Here is a 13377-nt window from a genome sequence, read left to right on the forward strand (position 1 = left end):
CTCAGTTTCCTCATCTTTAAAATGGGGATAATGATAAGAACCCCCCCTCACTGGGGGTCGTGAGGACAGAATCCGATTGTGCCTATAAAGTCACTCTGCAAACTGTCCCATGCTGCGCGAAGCTGGCGTTTCCTTCCGTGGAGGAGGATGCTGTCTGGATGAGAGCACGATGACTTGAGGGACGGTCCCTGCCGCGTTGCGGCTCTGCCAGGATCCAGGCCAAGGGTCCTTCATTCTCTGCTCTCACCCCACAGGTGTGGTTCAGTAACCGCCGCGCCCGTTGGCGTAAGCAGGCAGGAGCCAACCAGCTGGCGGCGTTCAACCACCTCCTGCCGGGAGGCTTCCCGCCCACGGGCATGCCCACGCTGTCCCCCTACCAGCTGCCGGACTCCACCTACCCCACCACCACCATCTCCCAAGGTGAGTGTCCCAGCCCCGCCCTGGCACCGCAGCAGCCGCCGTTCCTCCCTCCCCTCACCCCTTTCATTCTTTCTCTCCTTTCACTTCCAAGGGCTACTCTTACTTTCATGCGGGCGGACTATTAAGACAAAAAAGACACAGTCCTGCCAACGGGCCAGCTGGGGCCAGCAAGGCAGCCCCCGTGCACCTGCTCAGAACCGAGCTTCCCAGGGGCAAGTGCATGCGGATCACACGGGGGTCTTGTTAAAACGCTGGTCTGGGTGGGCCCAGGGTTCTGCATTTCTGACAAGCTCCCAGGCGATGCCCGTGCTGCTGGGCCTTGGACCATGCTTTGAGCAGCGAGGACCTGGGGCACCTGCAGGAGGGTGCTGAGCAGAGCAGCTTTGGAGGGACAGAATATTCCCCAAGGGCTTTGGGACCATGTGGAGCCACAGTCTTTGCTTTCTTTTAAATGAGAGTGGTATGAGAGTGTGTGTGTGTGTGTGTGTGTGTGTGTGTGTGGTGTGCTGGGAGAATATTGGGATAATTTTTTTTCAGATTATATTGGCCTCTAATTCATGCCAATAAAAATTTACAAAGGGGCTTAAATAATTTCCCGGGACCTCACTTCCTTGCCCTGCTCTCTCAAAAGATCCATTTTCAGAGATGGATAAAAGTCGGCCTCCTTCGAGGACCGGAGGAAGCTTCCTCTGAGAGCTGCCCCCCTCAGGGGGAAGGGTCAAACTCCCTCGTTCCCGTCCGCCCTGGGCTGGGCTGAGCGGGGCCAGGCCCCTGAGGTCCATCTGGGAAGGAAGCATCACTTGGGTCCGCTGGCCTGGAGGGTCAGATTCCCTTCTGGCCTTGGAGAGAGGTGGGCAGAGGGAGGAGGGTGAGTGGGTGGGAGACGTTAGGGGGTCAGAGGGGCCTTGGGAGGGGAAGGAGCTCAAGGCTCCCATCACTTGGGTCTCAGAAGAGATGGCGAGCTCTGTAGGGGAGAAGGGTTCCCACCCACCCTCCCGGGCCCACACCCCATTCTCCCACCCCACCGCCACCCCAGCATGCACCAGAATCCCACTACGTGATATCTGCCACATGACACCACCTCTTAAAGGAGGCAGGCTGCAGTTCTGGAGGCCGAGGAGACAGAGAACACACACACACCCCCCAACCCCGCTGTGATTCTTAATAAGGAGTTGAACGAGTGCCGAGGACGGCAGGGCCCCAGCCCCTGGAAGGCTGCACAGAGGGGTCCCCTCGGAGCAGAGTAGCAGCCCAGCGGCAAGGAGCAGAAACGGCCCCAGAGTCAGGCCATCCAAACCCTGGTCCCACCACCCACCAGCCTGGCCATCCTGTGCCCCAACCCCATCGAGCCTCAGTTTCTTCATCTGTAAAATGGAACCATATTCTTGCTTCACACCTTCAACAGCATCTGTAAAAGCACCTGGTGTCCACCAATGCTCACAAAACAGGACAGGCCTGGGTAGACTGACAGAGTCCCCAAAAAGGTCCGACTTTCAGTCCAGCTGACACCTATTGAGCACCTACTGTGTGCCAAGCCGTGAGCAACAGGGCCGGTGTGCAGTGGTCTAAGGGGTGCCCGGGATGTTGGTTGGCTGTCAGTCAAGGCCTGGCCAGGCCCCAGTGCCCTGCCCAGGAGCCAGCTTGTCTCACCCCAGCAGTGTGAGAGGTGGTCGTTCCTCTCCAAGGGACGGAGACTGGGAGGAGGAGGAGGCTCCCGGCTTCCTCCAGGGTGAGGCCGCTCGCTCAGGACCTCCCTTGGGTCTCTCCACAGATGGGGGCAGCACCGTGCACCGGCCCCAGCCCCTGCCGCCGTCCACCATGCACCAGGGTGGGCTGGCCGCGGCCGCCGCGGCCGCCGACACCAGCTCTGCCTACGGCGCTCGCCACAGCTTCTCCAGCTACTCCGACAGCTTCATGAACCCGGCGGCACCCTCCAACCACATGAACCCGGTCAGCAACGGCCTGTCTCCGCAGGTAGGCGGCCTCGGGCTCGCTCCCAGGGTCCCCTGGACAGACGCCCACCAGCCCGGCCAGGGAGGGCTCCGGGGGACCCAGGGTGGCCCTCCACTGGGGAAGACGGGTGTCACTAGGCATTCACTGGTCTCCATGACACCACTGGCTGCTGGGTACCTGGGAGAGTGTGTGGGGGGGGTGCCCCTTCCACCTCCACTTTCGGTGTCTGGGACCCACTGCCCTGGGTTTATGTTCCTGAAGCTGCAGGCCTGGATGTGCAGAAAGGGTTCCATACTTCTCGCCACCCAGAAACAGAGATTGTAGGTGGGTTCTTGGCCCGACAGCCACGCGGAGCTTATGCAACAGGCCCGCGATCCACCTCATGACCGTTGGGTCCGTGAGAGTCAGGCGTGTTCCGACAGTGCATCGGTGGGAGCCGTGCACCGTTTCCTGGAGGGGGCTGACTGTGGTTGGGGTTTTGCTCTAGAACCGGGAGTCCTTCCTGGATTCCACCCGGTGCTCCCGGCCTTTCACCAGGAACGGCCAGTTTGAGAATGGCAGGACCGTGTCCTGTGGGTGCAGAGAACTGCAGGTGGGGTTCTGGACCAGGACCTGATTGGGTCTTGGGAACTCCATGCATGCGTGTGATTGGTTGCTGGTTAAGTCACTCATTGCCTGATGGCGCCGTGAAAAGTCACAGGATCTGCCTTGGATGAAGTCAGAAAGACAGCGCTGGGGCTTATGCTGGTTACCAGTGGGTTTGCGACTTGGCGATGCTAGAAGTCCCAGTGAATTTGAGGCACGGATGAGCTCGTTTTTGTAGCTGCAGCAGGCTCCCAAATATCCATGGGGAAAGGAGTTAAATCCAAGGCTGGTTTGACCCCGCCTGCAGCCTTCTGAGACACCCCTTCCTCGCGTGCATGGTGAGAATACGTTGCGTGCGACGACGCAAACTGCTCTGAACAGCTGTGGTGTGGTACAACAGTGAAGGCTCTGGGGTGGGTTTAAACCCCAGCTCCGCTGCTCAGGGTGGTCTCCGGCAAGTTAGCATCTGTGAGCCTCATTTTAGCCCCCATTAAGCAGAGAGTCTCTTACTAACCTCGTAGCAAGGGATGTTTGCCCCGTTCGATGTGCTAACAGGTCAAAGCACCTAACCCAGGCCTGGCACAGAGACAGACACCAGGTAATATTAGCTCTCCTGCCCTGCTATTGCCAGGACCATGTAATTAATATAGGAATCCTGTTGCCTAAAGAAAAAAAGCAGTCAAAGCGGGTCAGCAAATGACATCCTGTGGGCCACACCCTCCCAGCTACCTGTTTGTGTAGAGAAAGTTTATTGGAACTCACCTGTCCCTCCATGTATGGCTGCCTCTGAGCTACAGCAGCAGAGTTGAGTACTTCCAAAAGAGACCATGTGGGCCACAAAGACTATTTACTATCTGGCCCATGCAGAAAAGAAATCGCCAACTCCTGGTTTAAAATATTCCCAAGAATGTTAATTCTCTGCTTGTCTGGGTTCCTTGCTGTTTGCCTCCATTAATTTGTGTGGTTGAGGGTGAGTTGCATTTTAGTTCCACCATTTACTTGTAGGGAAAACCTCGAGCAAATTTCTTTTCCTCTCTATGCCTTGATTTTCTCATCCATGAAATGGGGATAATACCAGCACTTACCTCTAGGGTTCTTGAGGATTAAATGAGATGATCCACCAAAAGCACTTAGCTCGGGCCTGGCACAGAGTGAGTGCCTAGAGCTCCCAGTGGTGAGGCACCAAACCCTCTTGGGGCCCCCATTATAGGGGTGATGCCAGAGCCCCGGCACTGGTCCTCACCGGATCACCCCACTCTCTTGCTTGTATCCCAGGTGAAAAAAACCGTACACATGCAATACAGCCTGTAGGCAAAAATATTTTCCCAATGAAACCTAATTGACCTCTTTGGGGTTCAAGGTCATGCCGCCATCTCGTTAGTGCTGAGGGCCAACTGGCCAGGCCAACTTCCAGAGCTGAGACAGGAGACAGGCAGAATAGGATCTCCAAGCTGGCTGGGTGAGGATGCTCGCTGCGGAGACCCCAGGCTTCCACACCCAAAGAAGTGGTCCAAGCCTGGCCCGGGGGTACAAGACGAGTTGGGAGGAGCATCCTCGGAAAGGTGAAGAGGGTCTTTGAGACTGTGCGGGCCAGCCTCTCAGTTTTCAGACGGGGGCTCCAGTATGCACGGGCAGGGCCAGGGCCGAGGGTCCTCCCCAGCCCAGCCCTGTCTCATTGCGGGCTGAGGTTTATCCCCAAAGCGGGACTTCTGTCACAGGGCAGAGGAGAGCCTAGCAAATAAGGGGCCCCAGGCCTGCAGAGTGTGGGGGATGGGATTCAAGAGGATAGAGGGGGAAGAGGGGGAGAAACCAACCCAGGGGTGTGAGCAGTCAGATTTGGGGGGCTCTTCCCCATGGTTAGGAAACTTCGGAGTTGGATGTTGAGTTTTCTACCTTTGCCTGGAAGTTCCTGAGTTGGACCCTCATCCCTCCGCCCAGCCCAGTGTTTCCCTGAAACTAAAAGCAAGAGACCCTCGGGAGGCCCCCCACCCCATTCCTCACGAGAGGCTGACATGATGAATCGGGAGGAACGCAGAGGCTCGCCCGGAGGTTCCCACCAAGGTGTGAAGACAGATGGAGGGTCTGACAGGGGCCGAGGGGAGCAGGAGGCGAGCAGCTGCCGGAGCAGGGCAGAAGCGGGGGCAGGCGTGTGTGCTTCCGTGCGCATGAACCTGGGGCTGGGGGTCAGGCAGGGCGCGAGGGGGAGGGTGCCTCTGGGTCTCTACGGGAGCCCCCGGCATTGCCACGCTCCCACTCCGGGTCTGCTCCTTCTCTGCGTGGGCAGGAGGCCCCGCCATCTTCAGCCCATCTCTGTGGTCTTGGGAGGTCCGGGCCAGGGGTTCTCTGTGAGTCGGGATCTGTGGGGAGATGACCATAGGGACAGATCCGCTTCCAGCGTCCTCTCCCCTCAACAAAAGTGGTTTCTCTGCAGCTCACCTGGGCAAGCAGGAGAGGAAGGGCTTTCCACCTGGGCTGTGGGGTTGGCATGCCATCCCTTTACACAGGACAGCAGGTCCCCGACACGTCACCCAGATGGCTTTGGCTCTCGAAACTTGAAGGTGTTTTGTTCTCACAGAAGCCACTGGGGGGTGAGGTTGGGGCCATAGTGAGCACCTGGACAGACTGCGACAAGCAGGCCACTGGCCGGCGTGTGGCTGCCGTGGGAAGACCTGCTTCCCCGGTGGGTTGACCCAAGTCCCTTGTCTCAGACCCAGCCGGGCAGTGGGGGCCACAGAGCCCCGGGAACTCCATGGAGAGACTGCCCGGCAGCATTCTGCAGAAAGCCGTTTACTCAGCTCTGCTTGTCCCCCAGCTCTGAGGGGGTGACTAACATAACAGGCGTTCCACCGTTCTAGGCACTTGGAATAAATCAGGGAACATAGACAGGAAGCCCCCGTCCTGCTGGAACTGATAATACAATGGAGCAGACAGAATAGACAAAATTAAAAAGCAGGTCGTGCAGCATGTTTAATACCAATGTTGACAGGGACAGGTGAACTTTCTGCAGCCCCTAGGACATTCACACCCTGTTCTGAGCGTTTCACATACATTAATCCACTTAGAGGGTAGATCCAGGATTCAAACCCGTGTCTCTAGAGCCCGAGGTCTTAATCACGCACTTTGTCTTCCCCATGCTCAGAATCGCCCACGCCTGCTCTTTTTAGAGTTTGGCTGGCAGCGAGAAGAAGTCGTCTAGGGAGGCCAGCCCCTTCAGCTTGGTGGAGGAAAGAGCTTGTTCAACCCATGTCCTGGATGAGAAAACTGAGGCCAACGACCTCGGGTTAGAGACCAGAAGGCAGAGCTGAGTTTTACAGGCCAAAGCCTTTCGAGAGGTTCAGACACCGCTGAGGGTTGGTTCCCGCATCGTCCCCTGACCCCTCAGAGCTCCAGACTTAGGTCATGAGGGATGAGGCACGTGCACGTCCCTGGCTCTGTGCCCTGCCCTTCCTGAGACGTGCAGGGAACGGGCATCCCGCCCGTGAGACCTCGTTCCTGAGGAGTCCAGGGTTAGGGCGCCCACTCTCTGCCCTGCGCTCCAGGCTGAGCACCAGTTACTTGGGAAGTGACTCTTAGAAAACAGCTAGGACAAAAGGAACCTTTTGTAACCTGAATGATCTACAGATCCATCGCTTCATACCAGCCCCTCCAGGAATCGAGAGCAGGGCTCACTCTTAGGGGTCCTGGGCAGAGATGGGAAGGAAGACACCGGGCCGGCCCTTAGGGATCCCCAGTCTGATGGGAGAGACAGCCCGCGTCCCAGGAGCTCACAGTCTGGTGCGGGCAACAAACCCTCGTCCTCAGATGCCCCGGGCTGATGGCAGAAGCACAGTCCTCTCTGGGAGCATCCTCAGTGTGATGCGGAGACAGGCATCAGACAGTCACTCAGAGCTGCAGCTGCCACCAGCCAGGAATCGGGGTAAAGTTCTGCCGTTTCGAGGGTCCTTGGGCTGGAGGCTACAGGTGCCCTGGCTGGGGGCTTCCTCAGGGCCTGCGTGGGGTGTCCCAAGTGGAGGAAGCTGCGCTTGTCTCCCGACCGCTTTCAGATACCAGCTTTATCAGAGGACCCAGTTTCCCCAAATTTTCCCAAAGTCACCCTGTTGGGTCAGTGGCACCCTTGACTAGGGGTCTGGGGGCTCCTGCCGCTGCGGCGTGGGAGGGGACTTTCTGTCTTGCCACCGGTCCTGTGCTCCTTCATGATGTCCTGTGTTCACCATCCCCTGTGTTCCTCTCCAGGAGCTTAGAATGGAGGAACCCACAAAAGGGACTTACAAATTCAGCTTCCTCCCCACACCGGACTCATGAGAAATGCTCTCTATGTGCTCAGTTAACCACCCAACATGATCCCAGCCAGCTGAGCCTTTCTGTCCCCTCCCGCCCCCTGCCGCTCCTCTCTCCTCCCTCCTGTGCGTTTAACGACTAGAGCAACAGCGCATGTGGGGTTCGCGCCGGGATAGGGCTGGATGCTGCACCTGCCGTCACTCACCGGATCCTGGCAGGTGTCTTGCGACTCTCGTTATGCAGCGTGCATCCAGGGCGTGTGCAGGGCGTGCATCCAGCCAATCAGCTCACAGAGCTCGGACCCCAGCAGTCCGGCCCCACAGCCCACTGCGCAGTGGTGCCGTCTGCCCTTGGCGGTTGGTCCAGTACAGGGAAGTCGAGGTCCAAGGCCACAGGGGCAATTAATGGCGGAGCCCCATTCAGAGTCCTTATCCCCAAACACCAAGCTGCCTCTTCCTCCTGAGACCAGTAGAAGAAAGCTCAAGGCTTTCCTTTGATTATTTACGAATGGCGTCCCAGAATGCATCTTAATAGCAGGTGCCCAGCGCTACCTGCCGAGCATCACCTGAGGCCTCCGGGGAGCCGACCCAGCAAGGAAAGACATTCCATCACCCGAACACCTGCTGCGTGCCAGCTCCCGCAGAAGCACACTGCCCACTTGAAGTCATTCCAAGCCCACAGTTTGGGACAACAGGCTCAGAGAGGTTTAGTAACTTGCCGAAGGCCACAGAGCTGGTGAGTGGTGGAGATGAGACCCCAACTCAGATCTGCCTGACCGTGAACCTCCCCACCCCTTGACCCTCAGCAAAACAAGACCAGGACAGTTCGCTTGCTGGGGTACTGAGATGTGCCCCTCACCTGGTGGGCTTTGGAGGCTCCCTTCGCCTCTGTCTCCTCGCACTTCCTCTCTGGGTCCCCCGCCCCTTCACTGGCGACACTGCGTTTATAATAAGCATTTAAAATGAGTCTTGCTGGACCAGGGACGAGGAAGGAGGAGGGAGTGAGAGATTTGAGGCAGGAAGATGGGGAGGGGGATTGTGGGGTGTTAAATAGCCCAGAATTTTAAAAAAACTGATGCAAATCACTGGTAGGAGAGAAAATTATGTGCAATTACGCCCTGATATTGGAAGGTTTTGCCGAGCCCAGGCAACAAGATCTCATTAACAAGCAGAAAATAAGATTGAAATGGTGTGTAAAAGAGCTGAAAAATGAATTTGAATGCTGCGTTTGTCCACAATTACCCCCTCCTTCACACATATTTTATTGCAATTTTTTTATTATTCTTAATCTCTCCATTCCTCAAAGCAGATTGGGGACATCCTGGCATTACTGGGGCGTCGGGAGGAGGTGTGGAGGATTTCCTGCCCCCCTGAAAGGAGACCCTTCTCGCGCACGTTTTCCAAGGTTGGGTTTTGGAGGGATCAGAATTCATTTCTCCGGCTTAGCGGGTTGTAGGAACACGGGGCTTTAACCCCGGCCGCGGGCTCCTCTGCGCCCCGCCCCGCCCTTCCTTCTCTTCCCTTCCTGGCTGGCTCTCCTGCCGCCCGGCCTCCTTCCCTTTGCCTTCTTGGGGTCTCTTCCAGGCTTTCCCCTTCTTGGGAGGCCTCTCCCTCAGGCCCCAGAGAGGGAGGAAGCCTGGGGTGAGAGAAACTGCTCAGCCTCTGCTACTGGCAGCCCAGAGCCAGAGTTCTGGTTCTGCCACTTACGAAATTGCTGTGTGCCACTGGGGCAGCTTGCTTAACCTCTCTGGGCTTCATTTTCCTCATCTGAAAGCCAGGCTGGTAATCCCTGCCTCTCAGGGGCCGCTGTCAGGACTAAGAGAAAATGTGAATAAAGTGCCTGGCACATAGTAGGTGCTTAATAAGTGTGCATTCTCCGCGGCCCCTCCACCTGTGCCCTGGCCTCTGCCTCTACCTTCCTGCAGTCCCTTCTGCTCCCTTTCCTTCCTGTCCTCTCTCCGCTACCCCCTACAAGTGGCTGGAAAATGCCTGACTTGGTCTCCCACCCGGGACGATGTAGAGTGTTCTGCTAGCTTCCGTCTGGGGGAGAGAGGGTGCTGGGTGCTGGTAGCACCCCTCCTGCAGAAAGCAGGGAAGGCTGTCCCGGCTCCCCCTGGGGCCCCTGGGGAAGGATGAATTGGATGGAGTGTTTGACTCAAGCTGGAAGGACATGGGCTGAATGGTTTTTCCCAGAACTAGGGAGAAGCTAACTGAGTCATACCCCTCCACACACACCCACACACCCATTTCTCATGGTGACGCTGTGGGGTCAGGGGTCAGTTTGTGGAAAGGGCCAGGAGTCTGTGGTCAGATTTTCTTGGACCTGAAGCTGATGACATTTCTCAGTGTCTGCCCTCCCCACCTGGCTTTCTGCACCGAGGAATAGCCCTGCTCCCAGAGACCCCTCAAGCCACATCTGCCAGCCCCTTGTCACAGCCCTGATCAGGGTGACAACTGGGGGACGTGGCTGCTGTCCATTCTGTCCATCAGGCGTCCCCCACACTCCCAGGGCCCCTTCCTTTTTCTCCTGGCCAGGCCAGCGCCAGGGCAGGGAGGAGCCGCAAGGCTCAGAGAACCAGCCCTGTGGATGGTCAGAGGTATGGAGCAATGGTCACCTTTCGTACCGGGCCCTGGGCATCCTAGAGCCCGTCCAGCCCCTGGCGGCACAGACCCTGCCAGGATCCTGCTCTCACATCCAGCTCTGCCTTTGTCCGCGGCTAACCTACCTCAGTGGGAAAAGCTGAGTTATTTCCCTCCAGCGGCTCCTCACCAAACAAAACCACCTGCTCCCGTCCGTCACAGGCCCAGCTCCAGTGCCCCGGGTGAGGCCTGAACAGGGCTGTCCCCTGTGAAAATAGACCCGTGTTTACGGCTCCGCTTTCCTCACCCCTTTTTCCTGGGTGGAGAGGAGCGAGGGGGCAGGGGAGAGGCAGGAAACCCCCCTCTGGAGAGAAGGCAGGACCAGGAACTTCCTGGACTGCTGGTGAGGGGGGTGAATCATGCCTGTGCATAGGCTCTGCTGGGAGTGGGGGCATCTGGCTTATGGCCTGGCTTTCAGGGTGACATTGGGGTATTTTTGTCATCGAGGGAGAAGTACAGAATTGACCGTGGCCTCTTCTCCTTTCTTAGAGGACTGAGTGGGATGCTGGGGAGATGTGGGGTCTTGAGCCCACCTCCCGGAGTCTGAACAAGAGCGGGCTAAGGGTTGCCTTCAAGGGCCACTCTGGGCCTCTTTCGTGCCCACCAGTGAAACCTTTGCATCAGTCTGAACTCCACACCTTGAGATGGTGGGGGCAGGAGCTGACCTCTGCCCCTTTGCACAGGCAGAATAAAGGCCTGGCATAAGCAAGTGGGGGAGGGGAAAGTAGCCTGCTTGGAAGATCTAGATGTTTCCGGACACCACTATTGTTGGCAGCCATGGTCTTCAGTAGGACCACAGGCAACATGGCAATACTCAGTGCATGACGATTTATTTTGGTGACACACATAACTCGGTGTCTGGCACATAGTAGGCCACCAACAACTGCTGGTCAACCCCCAGGGACCCTGCAGGCCTCGTGAGATATGGCTGTGGCTGTTCCCAAGAGGATTTTGAGGCAGCTGATCAGTTGGTTTGAATGTCATTGCATACGATTGCCTTCAAATTCATTTCTCCAGCTCCCCTGATTAACACAGCACGCAGGCAGGCTCAAAAAGGAAATACGCATGGCCGTCTCTGTGCTCATATTCAGGGAGAGACCATACTGTCCCCCTTAAGGAGCAGCTGGAGAATTGACTGTTGACAATTTAGTGTGATTTCTGGTCAGACAGGAAGGGAGGGCACGGTTTGCAAAGGCTTCCTACAGGAGGAGCCCCAAAAGGAAGACAAGATTTGCTCGGGATAAATAAAAGGAGCAAGAGGTTGGTGCAGACCCGACAGCAGCAGATGAGATGGCAAATACCCAAACAGTCGCTGATTCAGATGCATGAGGGACACAGTGGAATGATCGTGCAGACCAGGGTTCAAATTCTGGCTCTACGTATCTGCTATGTGCTCATAAGCAAGTTATGTGAGCTCTCTGAGCCTCAGCCTTCTCTTCTATAAAATGGGCCTATACCACTCACCTTGCAGGGTTATGAGAATTAAATGAGACTATTCATGTGAAACACCCAGTGCCATGCCTAGCATACAGTAAGAGCTTAAGAAGTGACAATTCTCCCCTCTCTGCTTCTCCCTGCCCTGGACAGAAATTGAACTACTGAGAGATCTTGCTGGGTTTCTCTGCCCAGGCCATTTCCTTTCTTGGACTGGAGGTCCAGTACCACCCAGGCCGGGAGATCTGACCCACTGTGTGATCTTGATAGATGCCTTCCTGTGCGGAACCTCAGTTTCCCCATCTGTGCAGGGAAGGAGATGGACCAATTGCTAGCAAAGAGTCAGTGATGTGCGGGTGGGGCTGGCCCGCCTCTGGGTCCTGCATCCCGCACCTCCTTCCCGCCCTCCGGGGGCCCCAGCCTGGGTTTAGCCTTCAGAGCTGCCTGGCTTGGTGGGAAAGAATGCAAATAGCGGATTTGTCCTTCTTTCTGATTAACATGGGAGCTCGGACGGGAGAGTCAGGCAGACAGAGGGAAAGAAAATGAGATTAGCAATTAATATGGCACGCAGATGTGGAGTTTCGCAGGCCTGTCCCTGGGGTCCCCAGCAGGAGGGAGGCCGCCGGGATAGCTGAGCAAGGAGACCTGGGCAAGCAGGCAAGACCCCAGGTAGGAGAGGCAGGATCCCCGGAAGGCTGTGCTCCCCTCTGCCTCCCAGCCTTTGCATCTGCTGCTCCCCTGGGGCTGGGACACCTCCACCAGCCTGTCACCGCCTTGCACCCACCCTACTTATTCCTCAAGACTTGGCCCCTTACCCACTGATGGTGGGTTAGCTTCCCCGATTTTATCAGGATATTAAAAGTACCTGTCTTACTAGGCAAATATTATTAAATAACAATAATTAAATTTTTTGAGCACTTACCACAGGCCAGATGCTGTGCTAAGCCCACTACCTGGATTATTTCATTTAATCTTTATAACACCCTCCTGGGGAGGCCCTAGAATTATTCCCATCCCAGAAACGTGGGCACAGAGCACTGAGCAGTTGAAATCATCAGTCTGGGAGAAGATGCTAACAAGCGACAGGGCCTGGACTTGGACCCGGCCTGCCTGGCCCCAGACTCGAACCGTGCTCTTACCTCGTGCTTGTCACGACAGTGGTCTGTGTCCCCATTCCCTGGTGAGGTCTTTGAGGGCCCCAAAGTGGGGCTTTGATCTAGGCCATTCCCAGCGTTGGTGTAAGAGGCGGGAGAGCAGAGGGGTTAAGATGCAGGCCGGAATCTCTGTGCCGAGGCCCAGTCCCCAGCGCTGTCTCTCTGTACCTGCGTGACTTCAAACAGATTCTTCCCTGACTCAGTTTCCCCCTCTGTAAGGCGGGGCTGATAATAGTTCCATCTTACAGAGCTAGCCTGAGGAGTAAGAGTGTTCATCTATGCAGAGCATGTGGAGCAGCAGCACCTGGTACTGTACCAGGCGGCTGTTTGCAGATGGGGCATCTGGGGCCCTAACAGGCACCGTGATGGGCCAAGGTGACAGGGAGTGCGTGCAGGGCCAGGACCCAGACCTCCTGCAGGTCGTCATTAATCTTCCCCCAGCGCCTTTGCGGCCTCTTCCAGGCTCAGTTGCCATCTTCTTTCCTGCCCCGTCTCTCGGATCCAGCCCTGCTCTTGCCAGCTGTGAACACATTTCTCCAACACCTTTGTCAGAGGGGACAGGTGTTCTGGCCACCCTGGGGACTTCTGTGGAGGGCGTGGCTGACAGGGAGCTAAGGGCAGAGGAGGCTCCTCCCCGGGGGCTTCTGGAACCCCAGAGACCTGGGCCAGGGTCCCCAAGACATTGCTGGAGCCCTTTGGAAGGACAGGCCTGAGTGCCAGCCCCATTCCTGGGACCTTGGCCCAGTCACCCCCACCCTGGCCTCTGCCGCTTCTGTGTGATGAGGACCAGCACCTTCTTGGAAGAGTAGACAGCTCCCCCCCTCCCCGCCCACTTTCCTTCTCCTCCAGCCATTCTGGCCTCCCCACCCTCAGCCCAGAACTTTCTCTTGAGCGCAAGGGATGGGAATTCGCCT

General features: G+C 56.9%; 1 protein-coding gene across 4 annotated transcripts in view; it reads left to right on the top strand.

The window, feature by feature from the left end:
• The window catches only part of PAX7 (paired box 7), a 98993-nt gene that overhangs the window by 60052 nt on the left and 25564 nt on the right, over positions 1-13377 (top strand). For all 4 annotated transcript variants that reach the window (XM_069477396.1, XM_069477397.1, XM_069477398.1 and 1 more), the window contains exons 6-7: positions 255-420; positions 2192-2394. In XM_069477396.1, the coding sequence (XP_069333497.1) occupies positions 255-420; positions 2192-2394 (369 nt within the window). The remainder of the gene's footprint in view (positions 1-254; positions 421-2191; positions 2395-13377) is intronic.

The sequence above is a fragment of the Eulemur rufifrons genome, chromosome 8 (genome assembly GCF_041146395.1).
Source record: "Eulemur rufifrons isolate Redbay chromosome 8, OSU_ERuf_1, whole genome shotgun sequence".
NCBI classification, from domain to species: Eukaryota; Metazoa; Chordata; class Mammalia; order Primates; family Lemuridae; genus Eulemur; species Eulemur rufifrons.